The 27,767-nt window shown below is 36.7% G+C and overlaps 1 protein-coding gene across 1 annotated transcript in view; it reads right to left on the bottom strand.

The window, feature by feature from the left end:
- Window positions 1–2,203: 2,203 nt before the first annotated feature.
- LOC109091351 (syntaxin-8-like) overlaps window positions 2,204–27,767 on the bottom strand; it is a 61,422-nt gene continuing 35,858 nt past the window's right edge. The window contains exons 7-8 of the mRNA XM_042758163.1: window positions 10,081–10,182; window positions 2,204–2,324 (exon numbers count right to left, since the gene is read on the bottom strand). Coding sequence (XP_042614097.1) covers window positions 2,260–2,324; window positions 10,081–10,182 — 167 coding nt within the window. The 3' untranslated portion in view covers window positions 2,204–2,259. The remainder of the gene's footprint in view (window positions 2,325–10,080; window positions 10,183–27,767) is intronic.

Here is a 27,767-nt window from a genome sequence, read left to right as displayed (position 1 = left end):
TATTATTATTTTCTGTTTAAGCCATGTGTCGTGAGCCATGCCACATTTCTTTACACAAGAAAAACAAATCTGCACTCATAAGTGTTGAAAACTGATTTACGATCTATAAAAATGTAATAGCATGCTTGCATAATTCCTAAAATGATTAGCATGCATTTACAATTATTTTTGAACTTGGAATAAAACCACCATGTATATTTTTGTACAAGACATGATGACTGAGGCAGATCATCATTTCTTGCCGCATTTGATGCTCTGATTCAATTGTCTGTAGTCCAGAAATGGATGATGACGTCCTTTTGTTAAAACAAGTCCACTGTATAAACAGGCCTTTCCGTAAGTCCTGAAAGTGTTGGTAGAATGGTGTGTACAGTTAATATTTTTCCTTGTGTGTAAACGGTATTTAGAAGTGTACGAATTACCTTTAACTAGTATTCATAAACTAGCATTTCGTTTTGTAAAGCAACAGCAGCTCTCCTTTAAAATGTCCATGTCCATTAGGGTCTGTGAATGTAGGAATGCATGTACAGTAATGTTTCACTACAATAGAGAATTCTCTCCACTGTGAGAAACGCTGCTCATACACACACACACACACTCTCACACACTTCTTGTTACTAATGAGACGGATGTTCTCTAAAGTACAGCGTATGCACTGATCTATGAGGGTCACTTGACGTTTTCTTGTGTGGTCAGTCCTTCACAGATCAGGAAAAAAAATAAAATGCAAACTGATCGTTTCAGCATCAAAAAAAAAAAAGAGAGCGAGAGAGAGAAAAAAACAGTTTTGATGAATGGTTTACGTGTGCAGTAATTATCATCTTTACTCAATGATTACTTCTTGTAAATGTACACAATGTTTGACATACAGATATTTATACATATGCTGTATTTACCGGTAATATTCGTAATACCACATGTAAATGTATTTTGTTTGGCACTCAGTATCTTAGTGGACACTCGTTTTTATTTTAAGGTATTCCAATGATGTAAATTTATGTTCAGTTTTTACTTTTCGCAGCAGTGGAAAGATGGCTCCTGTATTTGACATTACCAGCAGACCTTACATACATTGCTTCTTGTTCATATTATGAATTGTAAATTTAGCTGTGGCAAATACAAGACGTCTGCAATATTGTTTTACAATGCATACTAATATATTATGGTTATTATAAGAAAATATTTAATGACACAAGACATTGTGAATTTTTTTTCTATGTCTTTTTAATTTTTTCTCCTTTTTTTATACAGTTTGTGGTTGTTTAGATGGTTGTGATTAAAATCCAAAGGGGAGGATAACTACTGAACGCCAACCTGGTAGAACTACATTCAACATTCATTTGGAATAAAATCTTAAAACATTATTAGTGTGCCTTTTCATTTTTGCCCCTGCATTTAATTTTGGTTTTAAAAAAGTAATAAATTAGGATTTAAAAATTATTATACATTTTAAGAAGTTATTACAGCAAAGTTTTAATCAAAGAAGAACAAATGTGACAAATGTAAAATAAAAAAAATTAATTGAAATAAATAATCAGGAGTAACATTATTGACAATAACAAATGTAAGATTTTACCAAAACAAACAAACAAACAAACAAATACAAAAAAAAAAAAAAAACGTCTGAGACCATGCTGTGTTAACTACATTTATTAGAATTTCTAACTGTCACATTTTCAGGCTAAAAACAATTTACAAAAAGGTGTTAATGCAAAAAAAAAAAAAAAAAAAAATTCTTTTTTTTTCTTTCAAAACAGATTCTGAACTGTAAGTCTAGTTTAGTGGATAATGAAAGAGAAGAGATAATACATTTTAATTATACTTTATGTACATATAATTTTGTATTGCTTTGTGACTCACAGACCATGTTTACAAGATGGATATAGATCATTTTCTTCACTGCCAAACAAAGAATTTAAATAGGTTTTCCCCCCTTGGAGCATCTCAAGCTCATGGTTATATTCATAGTATTCAAAACCTCTCAAAGCTCTTTTCTATTTTTCTTTCCATTCCGAATCCTACTTTGATCATTATCTGAGGAGCTAAGAATTTAAGTTCTTCATAGTGGTCCATTTCTTGGCTTTAACCCAGTCATTATTTTCATAAATGTAAAAGAGGACAGGAGAGGGGTTTAGAGATGTGTGTTCATATATACAGCCTGCTTGAAAGCTGAGTATCTCTCGTTCACCTCAGACGGCTTTTCGAACAGTCTCTGCAGTCCGTATATGTGCCGTCTACTCTTCAGAAACATCCTCGTCATTAATTCTGCCAAGCAGCCACGACAATGATGGCGATGAGGAGAAGAACAATCACCACCAGCATTCCTGATTCAAAAACACACACAAAAACATCTGAATGAACAAACTTCATGCTCTTTGAGTAGAAGATACCCATCACAGTCAATAGTTGTGTGTGTGTGCACATTTAAATTCATCATTTGCCATGCAAAAACACAACTGATCTTTAGCACATGTGCATCCCTTTCTTTAGAAATCTGTTGTTTATCCTATGCGACTACAATTTGTTTTTCAGAGAAACATAATGTAATCTACATTTTTGATTCACTTCAAAAATTCCTAACTGTAATTGAAATGGTTTATTCATTTTATCCCATTCATTATTTGCATTTTTCAATGATCACTCATTAAAATAAACACAGTAATGACTCCTAGATGGGGCTTCTCAGCGCTGTGTTTGATTCAAACTCAAGATCAACACTAACCGATGGTGAGAATGACAAACGAAATGTGGTGAAACTTTCAGCGATGCATCTGCCTTTCATTAATCCTTCCGATAGTCAAATTTCTCATATACTCCGTGTCACTAAAGGAATTCAATGAAGGTGTCGGAGAGAATGTCTCATCTACTGTGAGTCACTGACATCAGCCAGAACATTCTTTCATGTGTTACAGATCGGCTTTTACAAAGCTTATAGTTCTGACTCTAAAATGAGACACGTTTGAAGTTGTGAAATTCCAATACAACATGTTCACATAGTGAACATTCTACATTGATGCTGTTTATTAGCCAAGCCTACAGTGATACAGTTAGGCTTCTAACAAAAGCCTTTTATAATTATTGAATTTACTGATATATTGAACATGGGTGTGTTTTATTAGCTTAGGTGCTGTCAATTGCCTTTCATTCCCTGGGATGTATCAACACCGGTTAGGACTTCTTTAATATACACAGGCTCATTTTAACTTAATGTAAGGGTGATCTTTAATATAATGTAAATTTGATCTCTTAAAATTTTTAAAACTATTTTTCAATCCATGATAAAATATGTATCCCGTCTTGACTTCAAATCCTTAACCAAGCCTATTGGATAACACAAATTAAGTAGGCCTATCAGTTTAAACTCAACAGTAAAAATGATATTTTTCTGAATTAAAAAGTACAATAATGACTGGTTTGCTAATGACTTCTAATACAGTAACTACACCCCAGATTGTGATGTAAAAATCTTAAAATTACATTTCTGAACCTTTTTTTGTTTATTAAAGAATATTTCTAAAATGTTTGGCATCACAGAAACATTAGAGAGAGCAATTGTGTTATTTAACAAAAACAAAACACTGTAAATATAAATACCAAATTAACTGAAAATATTAAATGCTAATATGAAAAAAAGCTAAACAATTTTTTTTTCTTATTTTTATGTAAAACTTTATAATAATTAACGAACTTAGAACTTGTTATAACACATTAAATAAAATTATCAATTTTGGGAAATTGTACCTTTTCTATTTGTTTTAAGTGAACAATGAAACTAATCAAAAATCATTTACAGGTCCTGTATTAAAATGTATCCTTTAAAACTAGAGTGACACAAAATGTTTTTTTTTTTTTACCTTTAAAATCAGTTCCTCTATTTTCAAATCACCATTATACATTTTTTCAATACAGTTTTTTTTTTTTTTTTTTACTATGCTTGTCTCAAGTGTATCTATCTTCAGTGCTCCCTTTGTTTGTGCAAACTCTCTAACAGCAGACGTGCCATCATCTGTCACGTCATTTCAAAACATGCTTATCTCGGCTAATCAGGCAGGATTTTAGACATATGCACTGTTCGTCATGGACACTGGCTTGTACTGTATTAGCAGCCGGATTCAGAACTTTAGTTTACATTTCTCTCATAGTTTGGCTCGGTGGCTGTGTGTTCCCACTGGAGATCAGAGCGCCAGCTGGCCTGCACTCAGGCACAGGGCAAAAGGAAGCTGTGCTGAACTACCTTACACTGGTATTATGAAATAGCAACCTACCAAAGCCTGCTGCGGGTAGGGTGTGAGTTAGGAAATCATTTTGACTGTGACTAGAAACATGTCAGATTTTCAGTGAACAGGCCCCTATCCCACTTGACAATTCCACATTTAAACCCGTAGAAAGACATTTTACAAGATGGGGGAAAAGTTTTACTCTCCAAGCGAACATGATCTTTTCTGTATAAAATGTCAAATGGTGAAATCTCATTCAGATTTAAAGCAGCCTAAAGAATGTTGTGTAAAACAAACCAACATTCTCACTATCAAGACTTCTGTGCTTTAAAGTGAGCTTCACACCCAGGCTTGTGTGTTTGCCCCTCTTTTTCACCTCTGCAAAACTGTCAGTCCTATAAATAATCAAATAAGCTCTGTAACCCAATCACGCTTCCCCAATGACAACAATAATATTTGCTAGACAAATAGATTACTGTGCACAGACGGCAGAAGACCTGTGTGGCCACCCAGGGGGCAGAACAAAGGACACACATTCTTCCTAAGTGTCCTTTATTTATTTAAAATCAAAGCCGAGGGAAAAAGAAAGACCAGTGAGGATCTAAGGCTATGTTTACATGACAACGATGTAGTCAAAAATGGAAAAGTTTTTCCCTTGCGTTTATAGAAAGTTTCACGTATACACGACAAGGTTTTCAAAATGATTCGCATTTACACATATCTGCGAAAACGGCCAAAAACACTGTATTACGTATGCCAGGCCAGTAGTTGCCGCTGTCACCTTGTTAGTAAACAGTACCTTTAGGGAAGTGATGGTTATATGTTGTATATGATGCATTTCTGCTGTTGGTTGTAATATTGGTGAAGTAAATCCACACTATGCTGAAGAAGCTTTAGCAAACTCTTGAGCAGCAACAGCAGTACCATGTACTCTGCCACTGTTGTGTATGTTTGTTCGCACTTGCCTTTAAAATCATCATGTACTGCGCATGTCTACATACCTAACATGTACTATGCATGCACATAACATTACCGTTTTAATGATTCCCGTTTTGGGTGGAAACAGAAATGATAATGGTGGGCATTTTCAAAAAATTGCACGTTGAAACCTGTTTTCAAAAATATGTGTTTTTTTTTAGTCCCCAAAATGCCGTTGTCGTGTAAACGAACAGGCAAAACACATAAAAAGTTTCCCGTTTTTGGCTGAAAATGTTGTCGTGTTAACAGCCCCAAAACTTCAACTTGTCATAGTCAGGGGCCTGAACACTCAGAACAAAACATAAGAAGGGTCTGAACTTTATTTTACTCAATAATTCTCTGACCAGATCATTTTCATCTGCCTGTCAATGCTGTTCCTAATAGCCCTTTTTTTTCTTTTTCGTCTTTCCAAAGAGTTTGGTTATAAAGTATTTGGCTGTAGAATGTAAACAAATTAAAAACTAATTACACGAATGAAATAACATTAGACTTCATACATTACAATATGATGACGCATTAGGCCATTTGACTGCAGTACTAAAGTTCACATTTCTGATGTAAATATAATTGTTGGATGTATTCTAAGATGAAGTCATATGGTCTATATCTATACATTACCATTCAAATGTTTAGGGTGTGTATATATATATATATATATATATATAAAAAACACACCAAAACCTAGGAATAAACAGGAAAAAAATGTTTTTTTTTCAGGAATAAACTAATCTCAAATAGACAACAGAAAGAAAATTAGTAGACACTTACAGATACAACAGAACAACTGATAAGTAAAATATCCTCTTCTAGAACATACAGCATAAAGCGAACACTCATACAGTCCGAAAATAAGACAAATTCAACAGAGACATACTATATAAACCTTGTGTGGCAACAGGAGACAATGATCAGACAGCTAGAGAGATTTTAAAAGTGTTGTGGCATGTTATTTTTTTACATTTTCTTTCCACAAAACAAAGACAAGTGTCAAACAAAGTTGGGAAACGTGAGGAGTGAAGTGAGTCAGGGAACACAAGCTGAAAGACAAAAAAAAAAAGAAAAAGAAAAAAAAAGTGGGGTACGGACGACAAGGCAGTGAGGAATTTTTCCATTCATCAATCCCTCCTTCACCCCCCTCACAGAATACATGAATATGGTTAAGTGTTAAAAGCAGACGCGGGATGAGAAGAAGAGGGGTAGAGAAATAAAGGAGCGAGAAAGAGAAGCAGTGCAAAACTCGGCAACTTTGGCCTCAGGCTCTGGGATCTGCAAACAAAGTCCTCTGGACAAACAAATGGAATTATGTGTGACATTAGAGGAGCAGGACCAAGCGCAGCAATGCATTTATTTCCCAGAAAAAGTCAAGATGGATCTTTATAGGACAATTAGGAGTGATGTAGTCAAACTGGCTCCCACTATAGAATAATTAACGGTTTTATTATTCACACCCTTCACATGCCCATTACCATAATAAAAATTAATTCATGATCAATTCCACATCTTCTATATAGTGTTAATTTAATAAATAACACCTTGACAATTTGAGATAGAGAAAATTCCTGTAAATAAAAGTTCTACTGTCAACCTGTCAACAGTAATGACAAAATGAAAATTATGCCATGTTCAGGTGTATAAACAGTGACACCAAAAAGGTTTGTAGTGAGAGTAGATTTATTGAACATCTCGCGTCCCCCCAAAGACACCAGCATTACAGGGTTAGCTCACCCAAAATTGAGCATATGCCAACATTTACTCACCATTATGTTGCTTCAAATTCTTATGACATACTCTCCTCCATGGAACAAAACAGGAGATGAATCATGTCTTAATTTCTTCTGCTGAAGATTGAGATCTTTAGCAGAGTGTTTAAGCTGTTCTTTGAATACTATACAATATATACAGAATACTGTGAACAGGAGCTACCAAGATCTAGAAAAAAAGGAACAAAAAGGAAGTCCAAATAGCTACAGTATGTTCAGTAAGTCTTTGAAGCCATATGATAGCTTTGTGTGAGTAACAGACTAAAATTTCAGTTATTCAAAAAATATTTTAAAAATAAAATCCTGTTAATATCCATTCATGCATGACAACATTTGACAACCCCTGTTCACTGTTCACTTTCGCAGCAAAGAAAAGAGCAGCTTAGACATTCTACAGAAATGAAGGTGAGTAAATAATCAAAGGATTTTTGGGGGGAGTATTCCTTTAATGCTTTAATTTAGAGCTTAATGAAGACAGATATTTTGTGTCTGCTGCTCGAGTATGCAGACATGCTTCAACATTTACCACATGTGAAATGATTTAAGCGCTCCAGGCATGGTTGGCGTGCACAAAACTTGAGAAATCTGAGAGGCTGCAGTCATTGATCACATCACAGAAAACACAATTAAAGCAACAGTTCATCCATAAATGAAATTTCTGTCATCATTTCCTCAGCCCCAATGTTGTTCCAAACACATATACAAGAAAATTTAAATACTATGCTGGTCGTTCTTTTCCCTCCATATACAATAAATGCAGACTGGAGCTTTCGAAGCTTCAAAAAGAAATAAATGATATATAATAACTCCTCTGTGGAAGACTATATTATGTTTATATGTGTTCTGAAGTCTTGAGATCACAGAGTGATAACAGGGCTTTTCACACTTGAACTAGTCAGTACCGGGTCATTTTAAACCCAGGGTAAACAGTATCCTGGGTTATCTTGCTTCACGTTTCACAATGCTCATAATTTACCATGAGTTAACAAATAATCCGGAATGTTCATAAACCCTGGTTTAACATTCTTATTTGCATATACGCTGTGTCAGTTTCATTCACGAGACAAATGCAGCACACATCTTGTTCACATAAAGGCTCTAGCATTGCACATCCTCATATCATATACTGCTGACTGTACTGTCAAGTTTTTCCTAAATGGATTTTTCTGACTATAAATATAAGAATGAATCAGTCTCTTTGTCACTCCAATTGACGCATTTTCTGTCACCTTTTGGCATTTTTCCCCTCAAACACTGACTGTGTAGAACGCACAGTGTTTCTGTGACTGTCCGAAGCATGTGAATATGAGGTACATGGTTGGGTGTCTGTTGCTAAGCAACTAGCCATAACATTTTAACACTGCTCCTAAATTACAGGTGTGAAACATACCTTTACCCGGGGTTAAAACCAGGGTTAAAAGTGATTATGACCCAGGGTTAAGCGCAGTGTGAAAAGCCCTTCTGAGTAGGGCTTGGTGGTATATCGAGTTTCAATATATTTTTATAAACAATACAGGATGATGCAATACAGCTTATATTGATATAGAATAGTTTAATGTTATGAACACATCTGAAAACTGAAAACACAAATTGAACTGAACCAAATTGAGCACAAACAGACAGAGTGCAATTGGATATGAGTGCACTAATTCTGAATAAAATATACAGTTTGGTAAACTGTTTGTTGTTGGACAATATATGTGCCATATGTAGAATTTTAAATCTGCAAATAAGTGTATTTTATGATAGCAGTAACTGTAAAGGGAGATTAGTAATGGGGTAAATCCAATGTAGGCGAGTTATTCTCACATGAGTCAATGTCTCTTCTTCTTACCGGTAACATTTAGTCTGTGCTTTTTTTGTCATTTATTTTCATTTTTGATTTATTGATTTTAATACTGCTTTAAAAAGCATTTTGTTTTGTTTTTGATTGTAAAGTTATAATAGAATGTAAAGTGATTTGAACCCGCTTTTTTTGCACATACTATATAGCATAGCCAATGTGGTTACATCCACTATATTTCTTTTCATAGCCTTCAATATGCACATTATTTGTAGGACTGGCAGGATGTTTTTATTTTCTTTACTTTTTTTTTAAGAGAAAATAATAATTAAAAAAAATCTAGTTATGTATATTGTATTTCGCCGTTCAGCCTAAAAATACTTGTGTTCATATACGTTCATATCCTTACATGTTCATAAATGTTTTTTTTGTTTTTTTTTCATATTGCCAAGCCCCCTTCTGTGTGCATGAGATTCACGAGTTCAACTAGTTCATTGAAAAGATTAGACTCAAGAAGAACAATTTGTTCACAAATTAGAAAGGCTCAAGTCTCAAATTAGAATTTCTCTCATGATTCATCCACCAAAGGTGTCAGAATGTCAAGGATGTCAAAATTGTGAATAAATAATTTTCTGTCTGCTCCTTAAAGTCACAATGTAATGGAAGTAGCAACAGATATTTTCTTCTGAACTGTGAAATACATCTGAGTAAAACAGATTTTTTAAAAAGAAAAAAATAGCATATAGTATTTTAGCTGCATAGACCAATTTCATTATAATTGTGTTTTTTTTTTTTTTTTTTTGACATTTTGGAGCATGACAGCCCCAGCCCCCTTTCATTATCTTAAAAAGAGCACTCAAGATGTTCTTCAAAAATAATAAAATACATTATATTTTTGGTTGATTTACCCCTTTAACAACAGACTAACAAAATGACACTAAAGAAGAAAGTACTCTGAAGTATAGAAATTTTAAATACTGTAATGTCTTGTAGAACTTTCCAGAAATATGTGTAAATGACCTTTCTAAACATCTCAGCCTGATCTCACCTTTACTGCCACTCCAATAACAAACACACAAATCACATGCAGATGGGCCTGTAAGAGCTCACAGCACTGAGACTGACCATAATATGCAGATCTGAATTTGCCATTTACAGACAGTAGGCCTAAATCCTTTCAGTTCTGCAGATTGCACTAGAAGCAATACAGGGAGGATAGAAGGGACAGAGAGAGAGAGATAGCCATAAATCTGAATGATGGACAGGCTTATTGTTGCCCGGCTCTTGAAGCTGAGTACATAAACCCAGGGCTACAGTTGCTCTACAGAGGCAAAACACTCACCACAGGAAGCAGACTTGGCATCCAACAGCTTGACTCTGTGCGTCTCGTTTTTGATGCGGCCGTCCGTCTTGTCCACAAGCTGAGCAAGGTCATCAATGATCTCTGAAATACACAAGCCAAGTCAGTACGCAAGCTTATCATTCGTAATTACTTCCAAGAGTTCCAAATGCAAGTCAAACATTAAAAACAGTCTTAGCGCATGATCCTAGAGAGAGAAAGACATGTGAAAGTATTCTCCTGCCGTAATTTTGTGGTGAGTGGGGGGGATTTATAGTGGCCAGAAATGTGTGGTTTGTGTGTGCTAGTAGCTGTGGCTAAACCGCACACCATCTGAGGCCTTCCTGACTGTATTAGTATGTCTAAGTTTGCTGACATCTGTGGAACTACTGCTAAAATAAAGCCACAAGTGCCAATAACTTGTGTCCAAGCAGATTGGACCACAATTGGAAAATTTGAAAGAACAGAACGTGTGGATACAATTGTTGTGGATCGAGACCTTTGATCACAGTTGCACGGTTTTGAGGGTTTTTTTGAAGTTATAGCGCCCCCTAGTTCCATAAAATTGGTGACATTTGGTATCTTTAGAATGTTGTCAAGTATAAGATAGCATTAAACCAAGGAAAATGTGAACCATATTTTTAACTTTCTTGATCAAACGCTTGCATCCTTTGACTATGTGTAACAAATTTTTACTTTGCGAGGATGTCATTTAGTCATTAGCAGTCTCATCAAAAAATAAACCAACTTAAATCTGTTAACTTTTACCATCTCTAGACAATACATATGAAATGTCTTAGAAATCAGGGCTGTTTTGGGAAACCCCACCCCCCCCCTCATGTATATAAGATCATACTTTTCATATAACCATTTATTTCAGAGCAATGGTTCAGAGGAAATTCTTTTTTTTTTTTTTGAGTCCAAGTGGTATTAGAGTTATTGCAAAAGTGTACATTTGCTTATTATAGTGTCCATAGGATATATATGCACACAGTATACACTGTACTACTGATTTTGGGGTCTCTGTGATTTATGGTCTCTGAAAAACTCTTTTACAGCAAAAAATAAAAATAAACACAGAGAAAGAAGAAAATCAGTATGAACACAACTGATTCCAGCAGCTTTGGTGCTTGGACCTCCAATTAGTACTTAAATTAAACTACTAAAACAATCAAAGAGAAACAGTGTGCTGAGTTTAGAGCTTTGACTGAGTTTGCTGAGAATCCTTTGAGATTTTCCAAACCCATTTTTAAGTCTAAATCTATTATGCGCATTGGTACATTAACTTTGTATCGCACACTTGAGAAGACTACCATCTGAACAGAATCGTCTCATTTTCTTTCAGAAGCTGAAATGAGCAAAACATAAACTGCAGAGGGAAAAAATGCAATGCAGCATGTGACAAAATGAAACGAAAAAAAAGTTAACTTAAGCACAAAATACCATGGATCATTACAGAATATGTCCAATACAATATGATTAAATAGGAAGTTAATTGGCCGTTTTGCTTTGGTGCATATCTAGCTGTGTGGCTTCCCTCCGCCCTGCTCTAAAAACACTAACCTTGCTGAAAGGCTCTTTCCAGAGTACAGAAAGTGAGTGAAAGAAATAAAGCAGAAAACGAGAAATAAAAGGAACGAATGAAACGGAAAGAAAAAGAGATTAATGAGAAAATGGTTAAAGATAAAAAGAAAAAAGGAGAGGGAGTTTACAGGTTGACCTGTATGTGGATTTTGAGATAGAGCAGAACACACACTTGAACAGAAACCACGACTGTAAAAACGAGGAGCTTACTGACAGATTTTCAATACCTAGCAGCAGTGAGCTGGATGTAATTCAGTAGAAACGGGAAGTTGTACGTTTTTGCTTCTGCTTGCTGCCATCAGCCTGCCAACTCAAATAAGCCTTGCTCCACTGTGCAACAAGCTGTTTTGATGAAGCCTGATGAAGAAGAATCTCCAACACATTTCAGACTCTGATACAGAAGCCAAAACAGCCGTCACTCACAGCATTAATGTTATTGGTGGAAAGAGTGGAAGGACCAAAGGTTATATATATAATGTGTCATGTCAACTGATAGGTATAAAAAGATATAAATCAAGAACCAAAATGAAGCCAAAAAACACCGATGGAAACAAAATACCACTAAGAACCGCAGATCAAGGCATATTTTCAAATGCATTTTACCATGGGTGAACGTGCAGTCAAAGCAGACTTTGGTGTTCCATTCATTTCCATCTAAACACGTGCGAATAAGGAGGAGTTTTACAATGTAACAATTTTTAAGATTGTTTCCTCTGACCTGTACATTTGTATAGTGAACAGATGTTCGACCAATAGACAGTCTCACAGATTGGCTCCACGCAAAGAATAAGTGAAAGTTATATCATTTAATTTAAAATGTATTTTATAATACATTTATTATATTTTTTAAGTATACTTTTTTTTTTATAACAAAGTTTATTATATCTAGATTTGAAGCATTTCCACAAGGATGGGGGAGAGCACACTGATGACCGCAGTGGTCTGGCCAGAGCCAAGGTTGGATGGAGGTGCAGGTTTCCTGGCTACGCTACAGACCAGGAACAGGTTCATGAGTATTAATCTGGCAGCACTAAGAAAAGATCTGAACACATTTCTGAAGGATGAAAGGCAGTTTGGCAGCAGAGCTTTGATCACGGTCAAAAACGACAGATGCAGTCCGAGGTCAAAAAGTTTTCTTTTCTTTTTCAGAATATCAGCCTGTTACAAACACACGCTTCAGATTTATTAAAAGAATGTTCCAAGTTCAATGCAAGTTAAGCTCTGTTAAGAGATGTATAGCTAATAGTATATACAAATACTAGTATGTAATATATATAGCTTTTTAAACAGACATAAGCCAAACATTTTATTAGCACATGCATTTGCAGGGAACTGAACCCATGACCACGCAGTTGCTAGTGCCGTCCTCTATAAGTTCATAGCTGAACATCTCTACTTCTACTCTAATGAGAAGGTTCTACTCTGATGAACTCTTATAAACACAAAGGAGGGCTGTGGTGGATGTCAAGATTTTCAGTGAATACTGAAATAAGTTTCTCTGGCTGCACTACCACGTTTATAGTGCTTTATGTTTTACACACAAAAAAGACACAAGTTTAGAACAATGTGATGGTTAATATAGATTTCTGGATTGAACCCATGACATTCCTCAAAGGAGTCAGGCCATTATTAACTTGAGCTGAGACCGTCAAAGATGCATGCCCATGTTGATTCAGGCGTAAGACCTCAGAAACAAAGAACCATGTCACATATGGCTTAACTTGAAGCCACGCGTGTGGTAAGAGAAAATTAGCATGTCCACCAGGGGGTCCAGAGACCACAAATGCGGACAAAGCCACGAAAATCACGTGGATAATGAAAAGCATCATCTGGAGGAGACATACAGCAGATTAATGCAGGAGATGAGACACATAATGACAGACAAAGTATTCTTCAGTGTCAAAGAAAAACAGACTTAACAAACAGAAGCAAATGCTCCAAACATAAGGTAAGATTTAGCTTCAGTCTCTCATAACAGTTCGGTAACTCTTTACTGGCAGCAGTGGACTCATGGGAAAACAGGCCTGCCTGCCGGTTCCCCTCACACAAGCTTGCCATTCCAGTGACATAATTCTCCATTTCCGAACTCAGTGTTTGTACAGATATATGACAGCTGCCTTTTCTGGCTTAGGCTGCAACTATCAGCCACATAATAAAGCAGAGTCTGTTCCAAGCAAGGGCTGTTTATTTAAATTGCTATTATACTGAATAAACCTCTAAACCCACATTGTGGGGAATGGACAATGTGTATTCACACACACACACAAACTCATATAGAGTGTGCAAGAAATGTAAATGTGTGTGGGTCAATGACAAATAAAAGTGTTTGCATTAAGGGAAAATGAAAACCGATTTTGTAATTTTTTTTTAGTTCTTAGAAATGTACATTGCATGTTGGTTTCATAGGGTTTCGAAAAAATGTTTATACTATTTTCAAGAAAAGAAACTTGACTGTTATGTGGTGTAAACCATCAAGTTAATTAATTAATTAATTTATTTTTACATTTTTATGCAGTAAATACATGGAAGTATACACATCTGAATCAGAAATATGAAATATAAAAACAAAATATATTTTCCAAAGCAGAAAGTTTGAATTACCTGTTATTTTTTTGTATCTGTACTACATGACTTTGCACATTTCACAATACACATTGTTTCAAAGCAGCTTTATAGAAAATCATCATGTTAATGTTTATAATATAATGATATATTTTTTTTCCTTATTGGTAAAGTGATATTTTGTCTCATCCAGTACAAAGCACAAAGCAACAGGGAAGGCATTATTAGAAATATACATTTAGATAAAGCTCCCATCATCACTTGACTTAAACTGCACTTCTCATATAAAGAGGCGAGTATGTTCTATGCTAGACCTAAAACAATACTTACTATAAGATGTTCGTTCATGACTGTTAGGCATCCATGAGGGACAGAAGTGTGAAATTTGGCCCACAAACACCACCAAATTTTTGAGGATATCCTAATGTCCACACTGCACGTGATGCTGTAAAAACGTGAGCCCTCAGAGAGAGACACCAATCAGACACAGATGTTCTTGCATATGACCTCATGTATGCTTTTTCTTTCTTACCATCCCGCCATCGTCTCAAACACTTTGGGCCGCCCCACCTCCAGACCCATTAGAGCAAGCGTCTTTCTCTAAACAACCAGTCATGATTAGCTTTCATTCGCTGCCAGATGCTTTTCACAAGGACAAACCAAAGCAGTTAACAGGTCCATTTCCGTACCTGCTTGTAATGTGGAATGGGACACTTCCGATTCTGGAAAATAATAGAAAGGAGTGATTTGCTCTTGGACCTGAGCCGCCTTTCCAGGCGCTAACTGCCAATCGTTTGAAAAAGTCACTGCAAATCCTTCCGAGAGGCGGTCTGCAAAGGAAGGGTGGATGTTGACAATCCGTGTCCTGTCCTATCCTCTCTGCCAGCTCTCTCCCACTCTGTCTGTCTCTCTCAGCTTACAGCAAACAATTCCAGTGTTCCTGCTCAATTCCCCAAACCAGAATCTTCCAGCAGTGACTCACTGGAGAGAATCCTCTGCATTCAAATCTGTTTCCTATAAATTAGTCTCTGTTATCAGAACATGTCTCACGCTATGGGCTGATCTCGTGCCTCACTTACAGTACAAGCAGAAAGTATTTGAGCTGTTTCCTACTATTAAGAGTTTCCTACAATAAATGCCGAATTGTGGCTGCTCTCATCTTACAGGTGTCGTTGAAACATCACAGGAACGGGAAGTGTATTGTGACATTTAATAATTACACAAGTACACAACTATTACTTACTCCAAAATCAATATACACCAGTATACACAAATGGAGTCTATTTTAAAACAGTATGTCAGCAAACTGAAAATTCTCGGCCGGTTCAACAAAACTATATTTTGGGTTTTAGCCTGAATTGTTTTGAAGGGGTTAAATCATTTCATTATAGCTTCCCAGATAACACGTTTGGACTGTGTCTGTGTTTATTTTGTGCACACAATAAGAAAATTTCGAGAGTTGGCTTGTCGTCAAAGAACTTTACTCTGACTTTCAGTAAAAATTTCATTTTTGGTGCATCACTAATAATATGGAACTATAATTGATAATACACTAATATGCACTTAAAGAATAAGTTTGCAGAATGTCAATAAGATTTTTACAGTGTTGGAAGTATATGTAAATGGACAATGTGCACTCTTTTTCCGTGTTACATGACATTTGCATCATCCAGTGGACTTTTGACAGCTCCAGGGCTTTTGTTAAATCTACTTCCACATTCTTTAATTCCCGCCCACAGATAGTTGGATCAACAGAGGCTTGGTGCCAAATTAAAAGTGTATTATGGATGTTTACGTTTAAAAGGGAACTCAATAGGCCAATCCATCAAGGTGTTTTTAACTTATAAAAACCATAAACCTTCTGGCTAAAATAAGAGTCCCCCATCCATAATATTTGCTCCACAAGATGCTAACTGACAGACTGGAGTCACAATAATTACTAGTGGATTACTGTAATGTCTTTATCAGCTGTTGGAACAATTTCTTGGTGCCACATGCTGACTTAAAGCAACCTGCAGAAACATGCAGAACACTTTAAAACTTTTGTTGAGCAGATTCAAAAAATTCACATCACTAAAAAGGAATCCCCTCTACTGCTGTGAGCAGTACAGGATCTGTCTGCTCATGTGTCTGGGTCACAGGACAACATTCTAAGGGGCTGGGATCTATCACAGCTCTATGGAAGAAATTTACCCCTCTCACACTGCACGCCCCACAGGAAGTCTGACTCTGCCCAGGAGCCTGTCATGAAAAATATGTCACCCTGAGAAACCCGTACCTCCCTTTTCCTGCAAAGCCGCCGCTGCCGTAGAAGAGCCCGCTGGGCTGCATGGCTGCGGGAGCACATGCCTGTCTGCAGTAAAGAGATCCAGACAGCCATGCTGTCAACACCGATGTGGATGACAGTGCAAAACATTCAGTTCTTCATCCCAATAGTCAATGAACACCTCCAACATAGCTACTGAATGAAGACACAAATTAATGGAACAAAAAGCACTGATTTATCACTCCCAAACAATATAATTGCACAGCAGACTGGCATTGTGCTTACACACTGAAATTGTATCTGCTGAATAACATAGCTGTGGCTGTATACAAAACATAAAGTGACTTCTAGGTTACAACACTAAGTATTTCCTTGAAAATAAATTATAAAATGATTATGAGGAGCTGAGCATTGGAAATTACTTCTTTTTTCATAAAATTGAATTTACATGAAAACATGGACCATATTTCGATCCAAATGGAAGGAACAAATAGGACTTTTGATCATCTTCAAAAACCTTTATTAAAAGTCCATTCCAAAAAGTTCATAAGGAGACAATAAAAGTAAGCTATTTGGATCCAGTGGTTTAATCCAAGTCTTCTGAATCTGAACACAATCACTTTATATGATAAAAGATTTCATTTATGCACATTTGTTATTCACAAATGATCACTGATCAATTCAGATATAATGAGCAAATCAAATGAAAGGAAGCTCAAACATGCTTGCTTGACCAGTGAGGTTTCTTCTTGTGTCACGTAAGAACGTTGGAATTCTTTGAGTTGCTGTTGACCATTTTTATGTGCTCTATTTATTTGTGTCTATGGGATGAAAGACTTCCATTAAACTGCTCAATTGATATGGATAAGTTTTAGATCCCTTTATGAACTTTTGGTTCACTTTCAAAAGTTTAAAGAACTTTTGGTTTTAGGCAAGTTTTGGTGGAATGGACTCTCTCAGAAATATGTTTTATTTAAATATTTTATTTGTGTTTCAAAGACTTACAAAAGTCTTATAGGTTTGAAACAACATACACTCTCAGAAATAAAGGTACAACAGTTGTCACTGGGGCGGTACCTTTTCAAAAGGTACATATTTGAACCTTAAAGGCCAATTTATACTTCTGCGTCGGGTGCGCGTAGTAGGTATGGCGTAGCATACGGATTGACGTGTACCATACGTCGTACCCTTCGCCGTACCCTGACACGCACCTCTTCAAAAATGTAACTACGCGTCGCGACGACACGGACTGCAAGATCTGTGATTGGTCGGCTTGGTAGTATCACGTTTCCTCCTACGCATTTCCGGAATGATCTTCTGCACTCTGGAACGCCCTCCATTTTTAAATTCCGAAATTCAGTGAAGAGCCAACATGGAAATGGACCAAGTGACCGAGCGATTAATTGAAGAAGTGAGGAAATACAGCCATCTGTATGACTCCTCTTCCTCTTCCAGCTCCAACATGATCCGCTCTCTTTCAGTCGCCATTGTTCGTAGAAGCCCGCGAGGATCGAGGAATGTAAACACAGTTGAACCCGCTCGTGTCAACTAGCGTTTCGGCGGTGTAACTGCAGAGCAAAACAGACATACGCAGAAGTATAAATGCTCACGACGGCGTCGCCTACGTGCGTAGCCTACGACGTACACTACGGCGTACACTCGACGCAGAAGTATAAATTGGCCTTAAGGGTCCATTTTGGTACCTTTAAGATACATTCTAGCACTTAAAGTGCACATATTAGAATCCACTTTTTTTTTTTAAAGTTACCACCCCAGTGACAGCTTTTGTCACCCTATGTGGCAAACACAGCCTTATCACCAAAATATAAAGCACTGCTTAAGCTGACAGTGTGACTACTGTATCTTGTTAATATGTGTGCTGCTTTGATATAATAATTTGAATTTGTGCTGAGTGGTGTAAAGAAACCCTAAGAGCTAATGCAGATGGGAGGACTGCGGTTTCTTCCTACAACTGACATCCACTAAAAAGGTGAGTCATCTTTGTCAACCACTGTGATGAGAGGAATTGTTGTAGAATAGGCTAATTTTCTCTAGGGAATGAGTTGGGGCTGTACTGTGATGGATGTATGTTTGCAAGGATGTGTATTCCTGCATGAGTGTGTTAGTGAAAGAATCCTTCCAACAGCACTGTTTAAAGTTCTGCTTGTTTTTCCTTGCTGGTTCAGTCACTACTGGGGCACCGTGTTAATTCTCTGCAACTAACTGGGGTAATTTCTCCTCCTGGGGTGCGACAGTGATCGTTTGCTGCCACCACAATTCCTCACAACTGTTACCACTTGGCCCTAAAGGAGAACAGAGTTTAGGGGCCTGTCTCAGCCAACAACAACATACAATATTGGCATCTCACTCTTCCCACATGGACCACACTCTCCATTTGATAATATAATGCAGGCAATTACAATATTTACAAGAAATTGTGCTTCATTGTGGAATGCCTCACATCCCGTTTCCTCACTGTTTTATCCTTGATATAAACACTCTCTCAGAGTTAGGATTAGTTGGACTGTACTTCACGTTGGGAATTTACGAGTTTATAAACGGACGCTAAGCCGAAAAAGGCTTGCTGAGTTTCAGCCAATAAGTAAATACACACTTGGGTTCAGCTTAAAGGAACTAAGAAAAGATGTTTGTGTCATTTTGACATATACAATGAAATGATAACAAACACATTTAGATCTCCTCTGGAGGGTCATAAAACAACAAAATAAGCTTTATGTCTATGTATGTACAATCTACATGATCATTTATAACCATAATCCAAAACATCAGCATCTAACCTCGTTGTATGTGGATCAGTAACAAATAAAAGTTTCCAAAACAATGAAAAGGAAAAATCTTTTTTTCCTTTTTTAATCTACTTTAAAAATGCATGTGCCAAGTTCCACTTGTATTCATGTTGGTTTAATATGGCTTGTATTGAAAAATTGTACACCATTTTTAACAAAATGTTAAATGCCTCTAAAAATGCCATTTATTCTAAACATGAAGTTAAAGGTAAAAACATATTGTATTTGTACCTTCAATACATAAATTAAGAGTGTACACACCTTAATCACTATTTTCAAAACACTATATTGCTGATATTCTTCACCAATATCATGAATCAATAATTCATAAATATCATTATGTTTTTGGGAGACACATCACAATATATTTTATAAGTTGTGCTCAATATTTCAAGTTGACAAGTTAACATTTTATTTGAAATGTAAGGAAACTTACTGACCTTGACACAGCTGTGAGGGCCTTAAGACCACTTTACAGTGCAATTTTTTTCCCCCCTGAAGGTTTACGGAAGTTGGTTTGCTCTTTTTTTTTTAATTGCTGCTGTACCTTTTTGTTTTTCTAAGAAATTACAATTAAATATTATACCAAACTCAATACTCAATAATGATGCTTTATGTCCAGAGCCACTTATAAACATCACATAGTGTCTAATCCTTTTAACTTGATTAACACAGACCAGAAAAAGGTTCTTCTATTAGTGGATCAGTTTTCATATCCTTTTATTAACATATATATATCTATACATATATATATATATATATATATATATATATATATATATATATATATATATATATATATATATATATATATATATATATATATATATTTTTTTTTTTATTGAATCCTTTTTTTGCCACTGTATAGTAAAGCACTAAACTCAGCCAAGCCTAGTTACAATGCAAAAACACTGACACTGCTGTTCCAAATGCGGATTACTCTGTGATGTTGCAGATGATAAGTGTCAAGAAGACCATTTTCATATACTATACAATCCAAGATTTGAAGGATGTGTTAATCACAACAAAAACACTACTCATGGATCCAGCATTCTGTTCAGAGGAGATGAGTGTGGGAAATGCTGCCTCCAGACCAGGAACTGAACACAATGAAGCATTCACATTAAAACTGAAAGATGAACTGAACAGTGCATCTGGATCAACCTGCTGAGGTATTTTTGATAATAATTGTTGTGGATTTTCTGTCAGGGGAAAAAAATGTCTGTGAGGAAAATATATGTGAAATAAACGACCTTAAAGCTGGTCAAAGCACTGTTTGGGGATTGATAGAGCCTTTAGTCAATAAGCTTGACAAAGAGGTAGTGATCTTTGACAGTTCCTTCTATGTGTTCATAAATACAGCTGTATACTGACACAATCTAAGTTGTGAAAAGGAGAAAAGAAAAAGAACGAGTGAGACAGACACATTGCAAATGTGCACAAATTAGTCTCGCTACTGGCTGGGGTTCACTTGAGCCCTCTAAATCAGGCGGTTTGCACTCTTCACCATTCCACCTGGAGATTCATTGTTATATGGGCACCAGAGTGGACGGTGGGTGGGTGATTTAGTGATTCTCAAAGGAAGAGCTCTCTTTTAAAGGTGGGACTTCAAAGTCAGATCACAACTGGAAAGCGTGTTGTTGTGTGAAGACAGGGAATTTTAGCTGTCAACTGAGCAGAAAACTGAATAGGTTAGTGTAGATTTACTGAAACAAAGGTCAGAAGTCTAGGAAACAAATCCATCAGTCAGATTTGAGCAACCAATCAGAGGTCAGACAAAGAAAAATTGGTGCGTTGTGATGGTTGCTGCTAATTGAAGCTCGACAAAATGCTGTAAAATGCACAAAGGCATTCCTCAAACGTGCTGATGTCTGAACTTCAAAAGCATGTGTTCCAGATTTTTGCTCAACCCAAGTGAAGGGAGGTACTGGCAACGCAGTTGGACATGATCGGTATTTTGTGATGCAATAAACCTATGACTCACAAACTCATAAAACATAGGAAGAAAACAATCTCTCTTTCAAAAATCTCTTCAAAATGTTTCCCGGAAAACGAGAGCGGGATTGCTAAACCCAGAGCTCGAGGTACCAAGGCTGAAGAAGCCAGAGTTTCATCTAACACATAAACACACACATATTGTGGTTGCCAGGTTCAGCTCAAAGCCTCAATGCCAGGTAACACCGAACAATGAGAGCATAATTAGAATGAGAGTAACAGCTGTGCAAAACAAGAACGTGGATGAATATAAGCACACCATGACGGGATCTGGCAACCACTGGTGAGTGATGACAGCCCCACGGGCTTAATGCAAAACAGGAATCTTACATTTTAACATATTTTCATGACAACTTTAGTAATTTGAAGGGTAAATGACTGACACCTCGGCAAACCTCAGTGTTATTTAATGCTTCCCCCACACCTGCATTCTAAGTGAAACCGATTTATAAAGATGACCACAGGATTTTAATTAGCGTGAATGTGAGACCAGGTGAACCACAGTCGAGGACTGGCTCGCCAACAGAAACGCTGACTTCAAGACTACCTAAATCGAACAGTTCTTTTATGTGCTGCTTCTATAGGGCAAGCACAGTTTAGATCTGTAAAAAAATGTTTCTTTCCTTTTTGCTTTTACAGGTGCACATGCATTTTTTGCAGCTGCAGCGCTCTTGACCAAATAAATACAAGCATATATGTGCTCCTATGACTGCATTCAATGTCTGCAGTATAACAGAATCAAGCAATTGCTCATGATTTACCACAAAGACATCTTCCGAGGTACAAGCTGTACAATTATTAACTGACATTTTAGACACTTGAGCAACATTGACAAACCAAAGCAGCTCCATTCACAAGCACCAACATCTGAGGTACTACGTTAGTGGTCTACTCTACTGCCCACTGGTGGTTGCGGTCATCTTTACACTTGCTCTATGCAGACCTAGCTCAATACTCGCTTAAATACTGTAAATGCTGTCTGTGAAGTTTACAGAGAACCTATGGGGTCCATAATGTCCACATTTTCCAAATGCAATGAGGCATGCAAAAAAGCAGATGAATCCGAGCCAAGGGTTTCTTCAGTGCTTTTTTCATTAGATATGATGAGAGACTACAAGGATCCAAACTCCACTGCAACGCAAGATACAATGTGTTGACCACCGATATCAGTCTGCATGTGTACATAGAACAGCAATCAAAATAATATTGCAGACATAACATAAAAACACATCCTGTAAGAACAGTCTGAGAAATGTCTACTTCAGACAGACTGAACTCGATTGAAAAAAGGATTGGACTGTATGCTATAGTGATAGATTTCTGTTTAATAATAAGGAAGAAAAACAGTGAATAATGAGATTTAAATTCCATGTATTTTTTGATCAATTGAGAGCCTTACTTTCTACAAATATTAATAGCCCAGATGAATGAATAAGAATTGAATAAATTGAAAGATAAACTTTGATTCTGTCTGTCTGTCCAAAATAAAAGTCTACATGTACAGGCCTGTTAAAAAAATATATCAGTGTATTACAAGAGATTTAAAACGTGTAAGATAACAAAATGGCACAAAGCTAACAGGGAAAGAATCACAATGCAAGGTTCAAAAGCAATAATGTTAAGCCTTGGTGTGGTTTAGGACGCTGATCAAAGGTGGAGCTTTTAAATCCGAGGGTCCTCTTTCTGACTCAGCGTTCCTGTGTTTCACATGCTAATGATGCAAAGGCTCATTTGTGAAGGTAAAACATGAATCTCTTACTCCTGTTATCTGTGCCATTGAATCTCATCAGCCTGATCTGTTTACCTTGCTGATTTCAGAAACTATGGGCCGATAGATAATACATCAAACAGCTCTCACAGACAAAAGCTCTCCTTTTTTGAATCACTTCAAAAGCTGTCCTGTGGAAACCATGCAAGATATGATCACGAGCAAACCACACTCTCTCAAAAGAGGGCTGCGGTTATGAGGGCCCACTACGGCTGCCCTCAGTGAAGACAGTGTCAGGTGGGTTACGGTGTTGCCATTGGCAAGAGAGGCCGGTTTGAACAGCTGTGCTAACAGAACGCAATGTCAGCCAAAGATGGAGGTACTATAAAAGGAGGATGAAAGACAACATCGGTTCCTTTGTGCTGTTCTGACATCATAAAATGTAAAATCAGTTCTTCCACCTGTATAATCAGTGAGGTGGGACAGTCTCACAAAGAGCCAATGTAGCATATGTTGCAAACTGTCCACGAGCTAGAAGAACTGTGGCATGAATTACTCGTAATATGAATATGTGGCATGACGCTTACGTTTAATATGGTGGAAACATAATAGAGTGGTTATAAACTGTGGTTGGCTTTGGAAAAGAACTAAGAGCTAGGCATTGGGTCAGGATTGATTGCAAACTGCACAGCTATTAGCTCATTTCAAGTATCCCTTAATTCAAATCCACCAGAGCGAGCTGCCGAGTTGTTAATTATACCACTCGCAGGCCTTCAGCACAGATCAGAATACCCATATTTCACCATTCTCCACCTTGGCACTACGCTAAGGCTGTTGACAAATGTTTGATGTTTCTCAAGAGAATAAACAGTGCAACATACAAAAGTTTGTGGTATAAGCAGTCTGGTTGTACACCTCTCATCAGCTGCTCTGTAGCATTAACTGACTCAAAGACAACAGAAATTAAATTCAGTCATATGTACTAGGGCTGAAACAATTAGTCGTCATTATCAACAATAAAAAAAAAAAATTTGTTTTTATATATTTTTGTTATTTGGTAGTCATTTGATCTCATATGACCTAATGCAAGACCCTGCAGTAATGCGGTGTGACCAGTGTGGCGCTGTAGCAATGTAGTTCAATTATTAAATTACTAAGAGTAAAATGGGTAATGATAACCACTTAACTTTGTTTAAAACGCATTTTAACTTTCAATACACCTTAATTGTAACTTAGTAGGTTATATTTTTGTTTACACATGGTTTAAATGTTTTTTTTTTTTTTTTTTTTTTACATGATTCGAATCTACAAATACTACAGTTGAACTACGGTCACTTTAGTAAAACCATGGTTCATTTTCATAAGGGACAGTGTATGATTTATATTAACATTACAGAATAGAACATGATCAATATTATCTTTTAACGTCCAATTTCTATAAATGTAATTGCACAAACTATGTAGGCTAATTTCAATTTGTTTACTGTGAAATAACTCAAACATATATGTTTTTTTTTCTGTCCTCTGATAAAGCATTGTTTAGGGCTGCCGTTCCCAAAAGCTTTAATTCTTTCTTATGATACTTCTGGGAAACGCAGCCCTGTTTGAATGCACTGTCAGAAGTGAGTGAACACTCTCTGTGATGGATTGGTTCTGTCTTGCAACATTTGCGTGAGTTCAGATGAGCAGGAAAATAGTTCTATCCTACACAATTATTTACTATTAATTCAATGCATTATTTTTTGTTAAACAAAATCATTGGCAAAAAAAAAAAACACACCTTAGTATCGATATTTTTGGTTTGAGTATCGATACTTTGGATCGATAACAATATGACTTTCAATAAATAAATGTTTAATGATTAATCAGTTAAATAATTGATTATTAGTCGACTAATCAGTCTAATAATCGTTAGTTTAATCAATTATCAAAATAAACGTTTGTTGCAGCCCTAAGCACTTAAAACTGTAAGACTTCTGTTAGATGCGTGTGCAAACCAAATGCCACCATCAGCAGTTTAACACCAGCAAGTAAGGCAGTTTTAAATAACTTGACATTACAATGCATAATGAGACCAATTTCTGCACACAAGTCCCTCCCTCTGTTGTAAACAACAATGACATAAGTTCATGCATGATTTCGCTACAATGCATACGTCATCATGTGATAGAAAGCTTGAGCACTAGGACTGTTTGTTTGGAAACATTAGAAAAAGATCATCTTCAGACCGTCCCCTAGACCACCAACACCTCACAAAGACAATGTCTAATAATTTGCCAGCAAGTCCCCTACTTAATCATTTACCAGTGAAGCAATCTATTTAAGACAACGCTAGACTAGATTGCAGTGGACTTCAGTGCTTTGGTGGGATTTGCAAAGAGAAAATAGTCTTCGCTTTAAAGCAATACTACGTAACTTGTTCTATGTTCAAAATTTGCAAAAAGTTTAGTTTTGTTTTATCCTGAATCACTACGGTACACTTATAATAAGAGCTTATATTTGGACTATTGTAGCCTGTTTGGGTCATCACCACTGCAGAGCAACACATACCTACGTGAATCGCCATAGACATAAACTTAGAGAAGTAGCTCCGGTTAGAATGTTCTTCCATGGGATGCGTGCAGTTCTGTTTATTAACCGCTAGAGCGCCAAAAGTTACATAATGCTGCTTTAAGGTGATTCTGTTTTCTGGATGTCTACAATAATAATATTAGGGCCCAAGCCACTAATGGCACAAGTGGTGCAAGGACCTTCTTGAAATTGCCCTTTGTATTCTTCTTCTTCTTCTCCAAAGTGAATCACATTTTTGAAGGCTTAAACATGATCCAAAACTCACAAAACTTTGCACACGTGTCAGAATTGGCAAAAGTTTACATCTGATATGGGTTTCAGAATAAGGTGTGGCAAAAAGGCTTGATAGCGCTACCTATAAAATTTCACCAAAGCGCTCCTCCCGCTACATTTCATGTACGTGTACAAAATTCAGGACATGCATGTAACGTCCCAATACCTACAAAAGCCAATCTGCCAAAACGACAGGTTATGGAATGTGTCACTTCATGATGTAATATTGTGGCTAAAAATCACCTCCACAGAAGATCAGTGGCTGCTTCTACATCACTGCCTGTTTAGTCCTGCTCATCGATTCACACATGTAGTGTAAATAACAAGAGAGGCAAACCCAGGTCTATGCAGAAATCAAATGATGAAGACGGCTCAAAAGTCAACAAGACGCTCTGCAGTGCCAAGTTGTGGAAAAACAGTCTTTGTATTGTGTTACTACTGATCCCAACATTAAGAAAGAGTGGATGAACTTTATTTTTAATTAAGATCCGGACCGTGTCAGTAAGAACTTGGACCTTTGTTCACATTTTACAGCAGATTTGTTTACAAAAAAGGCACAATCTGAAACAGAATTTTCAAAAAGATTAAAACTAAGAGATGATGCTTTGCTGACTATATTGGATCTGACAGTAATGTTGCACCACTCAAGTGTGAGCAACTGTTTTTATTATGTGGTCACTATTACTTTGTCTGTTATTACAAATTGTTTCATATGTACTGAGTATTTATGCATTTTTAACCTAAATCACAGCACCGTCCATCTTTGAAAGATGTAGGCTGTCAAACATACACAACTGTTAGTCAATTATAGGAGTGGGCGTTTACTCCAGAGTCCACAATCCACCACAATCTATTCAAACAAAGCGTTCCGATGAAGGGGGTCAAAACAGGACAGAAAATAGCGTATACAGGACAGAAAATAGCATATATGCTAAAACATGCTAGTGACAGTTAGCTAAGTACTAAAGCATGCTATTAATGCAATGAAAGAAAAAATTGCTGTAACTCAGGCATGCATTGTCCAATCTGCCCCAAACTTAACATGTTTTATAAGAGCCCTGCCCTGAGCACATCTACATGCCAATATTAAGTTAAAGTCATAGTGCCACCTATTGTCAACAGGAAGTGACGTTTAACACTGTGATGCACTATTAGCAACACACTAAAATAAACCACTGAGTGCTAAACATGCTAGCAACACTTAGCTAAGTGCTAATCCATGCTAATAATGGCATGAAAAAATATAGTTGTTGTAATTCAAACATACAATGTCTATTCTGCCTCAAACTTCCAAAGTTGGGCAGCTATCCAGTGCAATGTGATTGGCCGAATACCTCAAGCATGTGACGGAAATGTTACGCTCCTTACCATACTGTGATGTCGTGTCCCTGCGAGACGAGACAAAACCAAAAAAAAAAACCTTAAAAAACGAGGCATTTGTTGCACCCAGGGGGACATAATTACTGATTATAATGACTTATACTGTATTTCTACGCATTGCGTTGTGTATCGCGCCGCGTAAACATAAAACCATGTCTGCATTTGTGATCGGAGAAACGACACACAACAAGCACTACTCTACACTGCTCAAAACTCACATTTGAATCATCAGCGGTAAATTCTTTAAATATGAAAACATACCTACGGGCTGTGAGTCAGAACAGGCAGCACTGAAGGCTACTCTCCCATGTTCAGGAAACAATCTGAATATTTGAGATGAACTTTTCTGGAACAGTGTTGTAAATACAACTTAACCCTCTGGGGTCGACTAACGTGGATACGCGTTTTGTGGCATACTGTATTCTCCTGATAAGACCGAAAAGAACTTAAATTACACTTTCAGTTTTGATCGTACAGATAAGAGCAATACATCAACCGAATCTGTAAAGGGTCTACTTTTATTTGTATACACACATAATAACCA

The sequence above is a fragment of the Cyprinus carpio genome, chromosome A6 (genome assembly GCF_018340385.1).
Source record: "Cyprinus carpio isolate SPL01 chromosome A6, ASM1834038v1, whole genome shotgun sequence".
Taxonomy (NCBI): domain Eukaryota; kingdom Metazoa; phylum Chordata; class Actinopteri; order Cypriniformes; family Cyprinidae; genus Cyprinus; species Cyprinus carpio.
The sequence above is the reverse complement of the archived record's forward strand: the minus strand, read 5'-3'. Positions and strand labels throughout refer to the sequence as shown.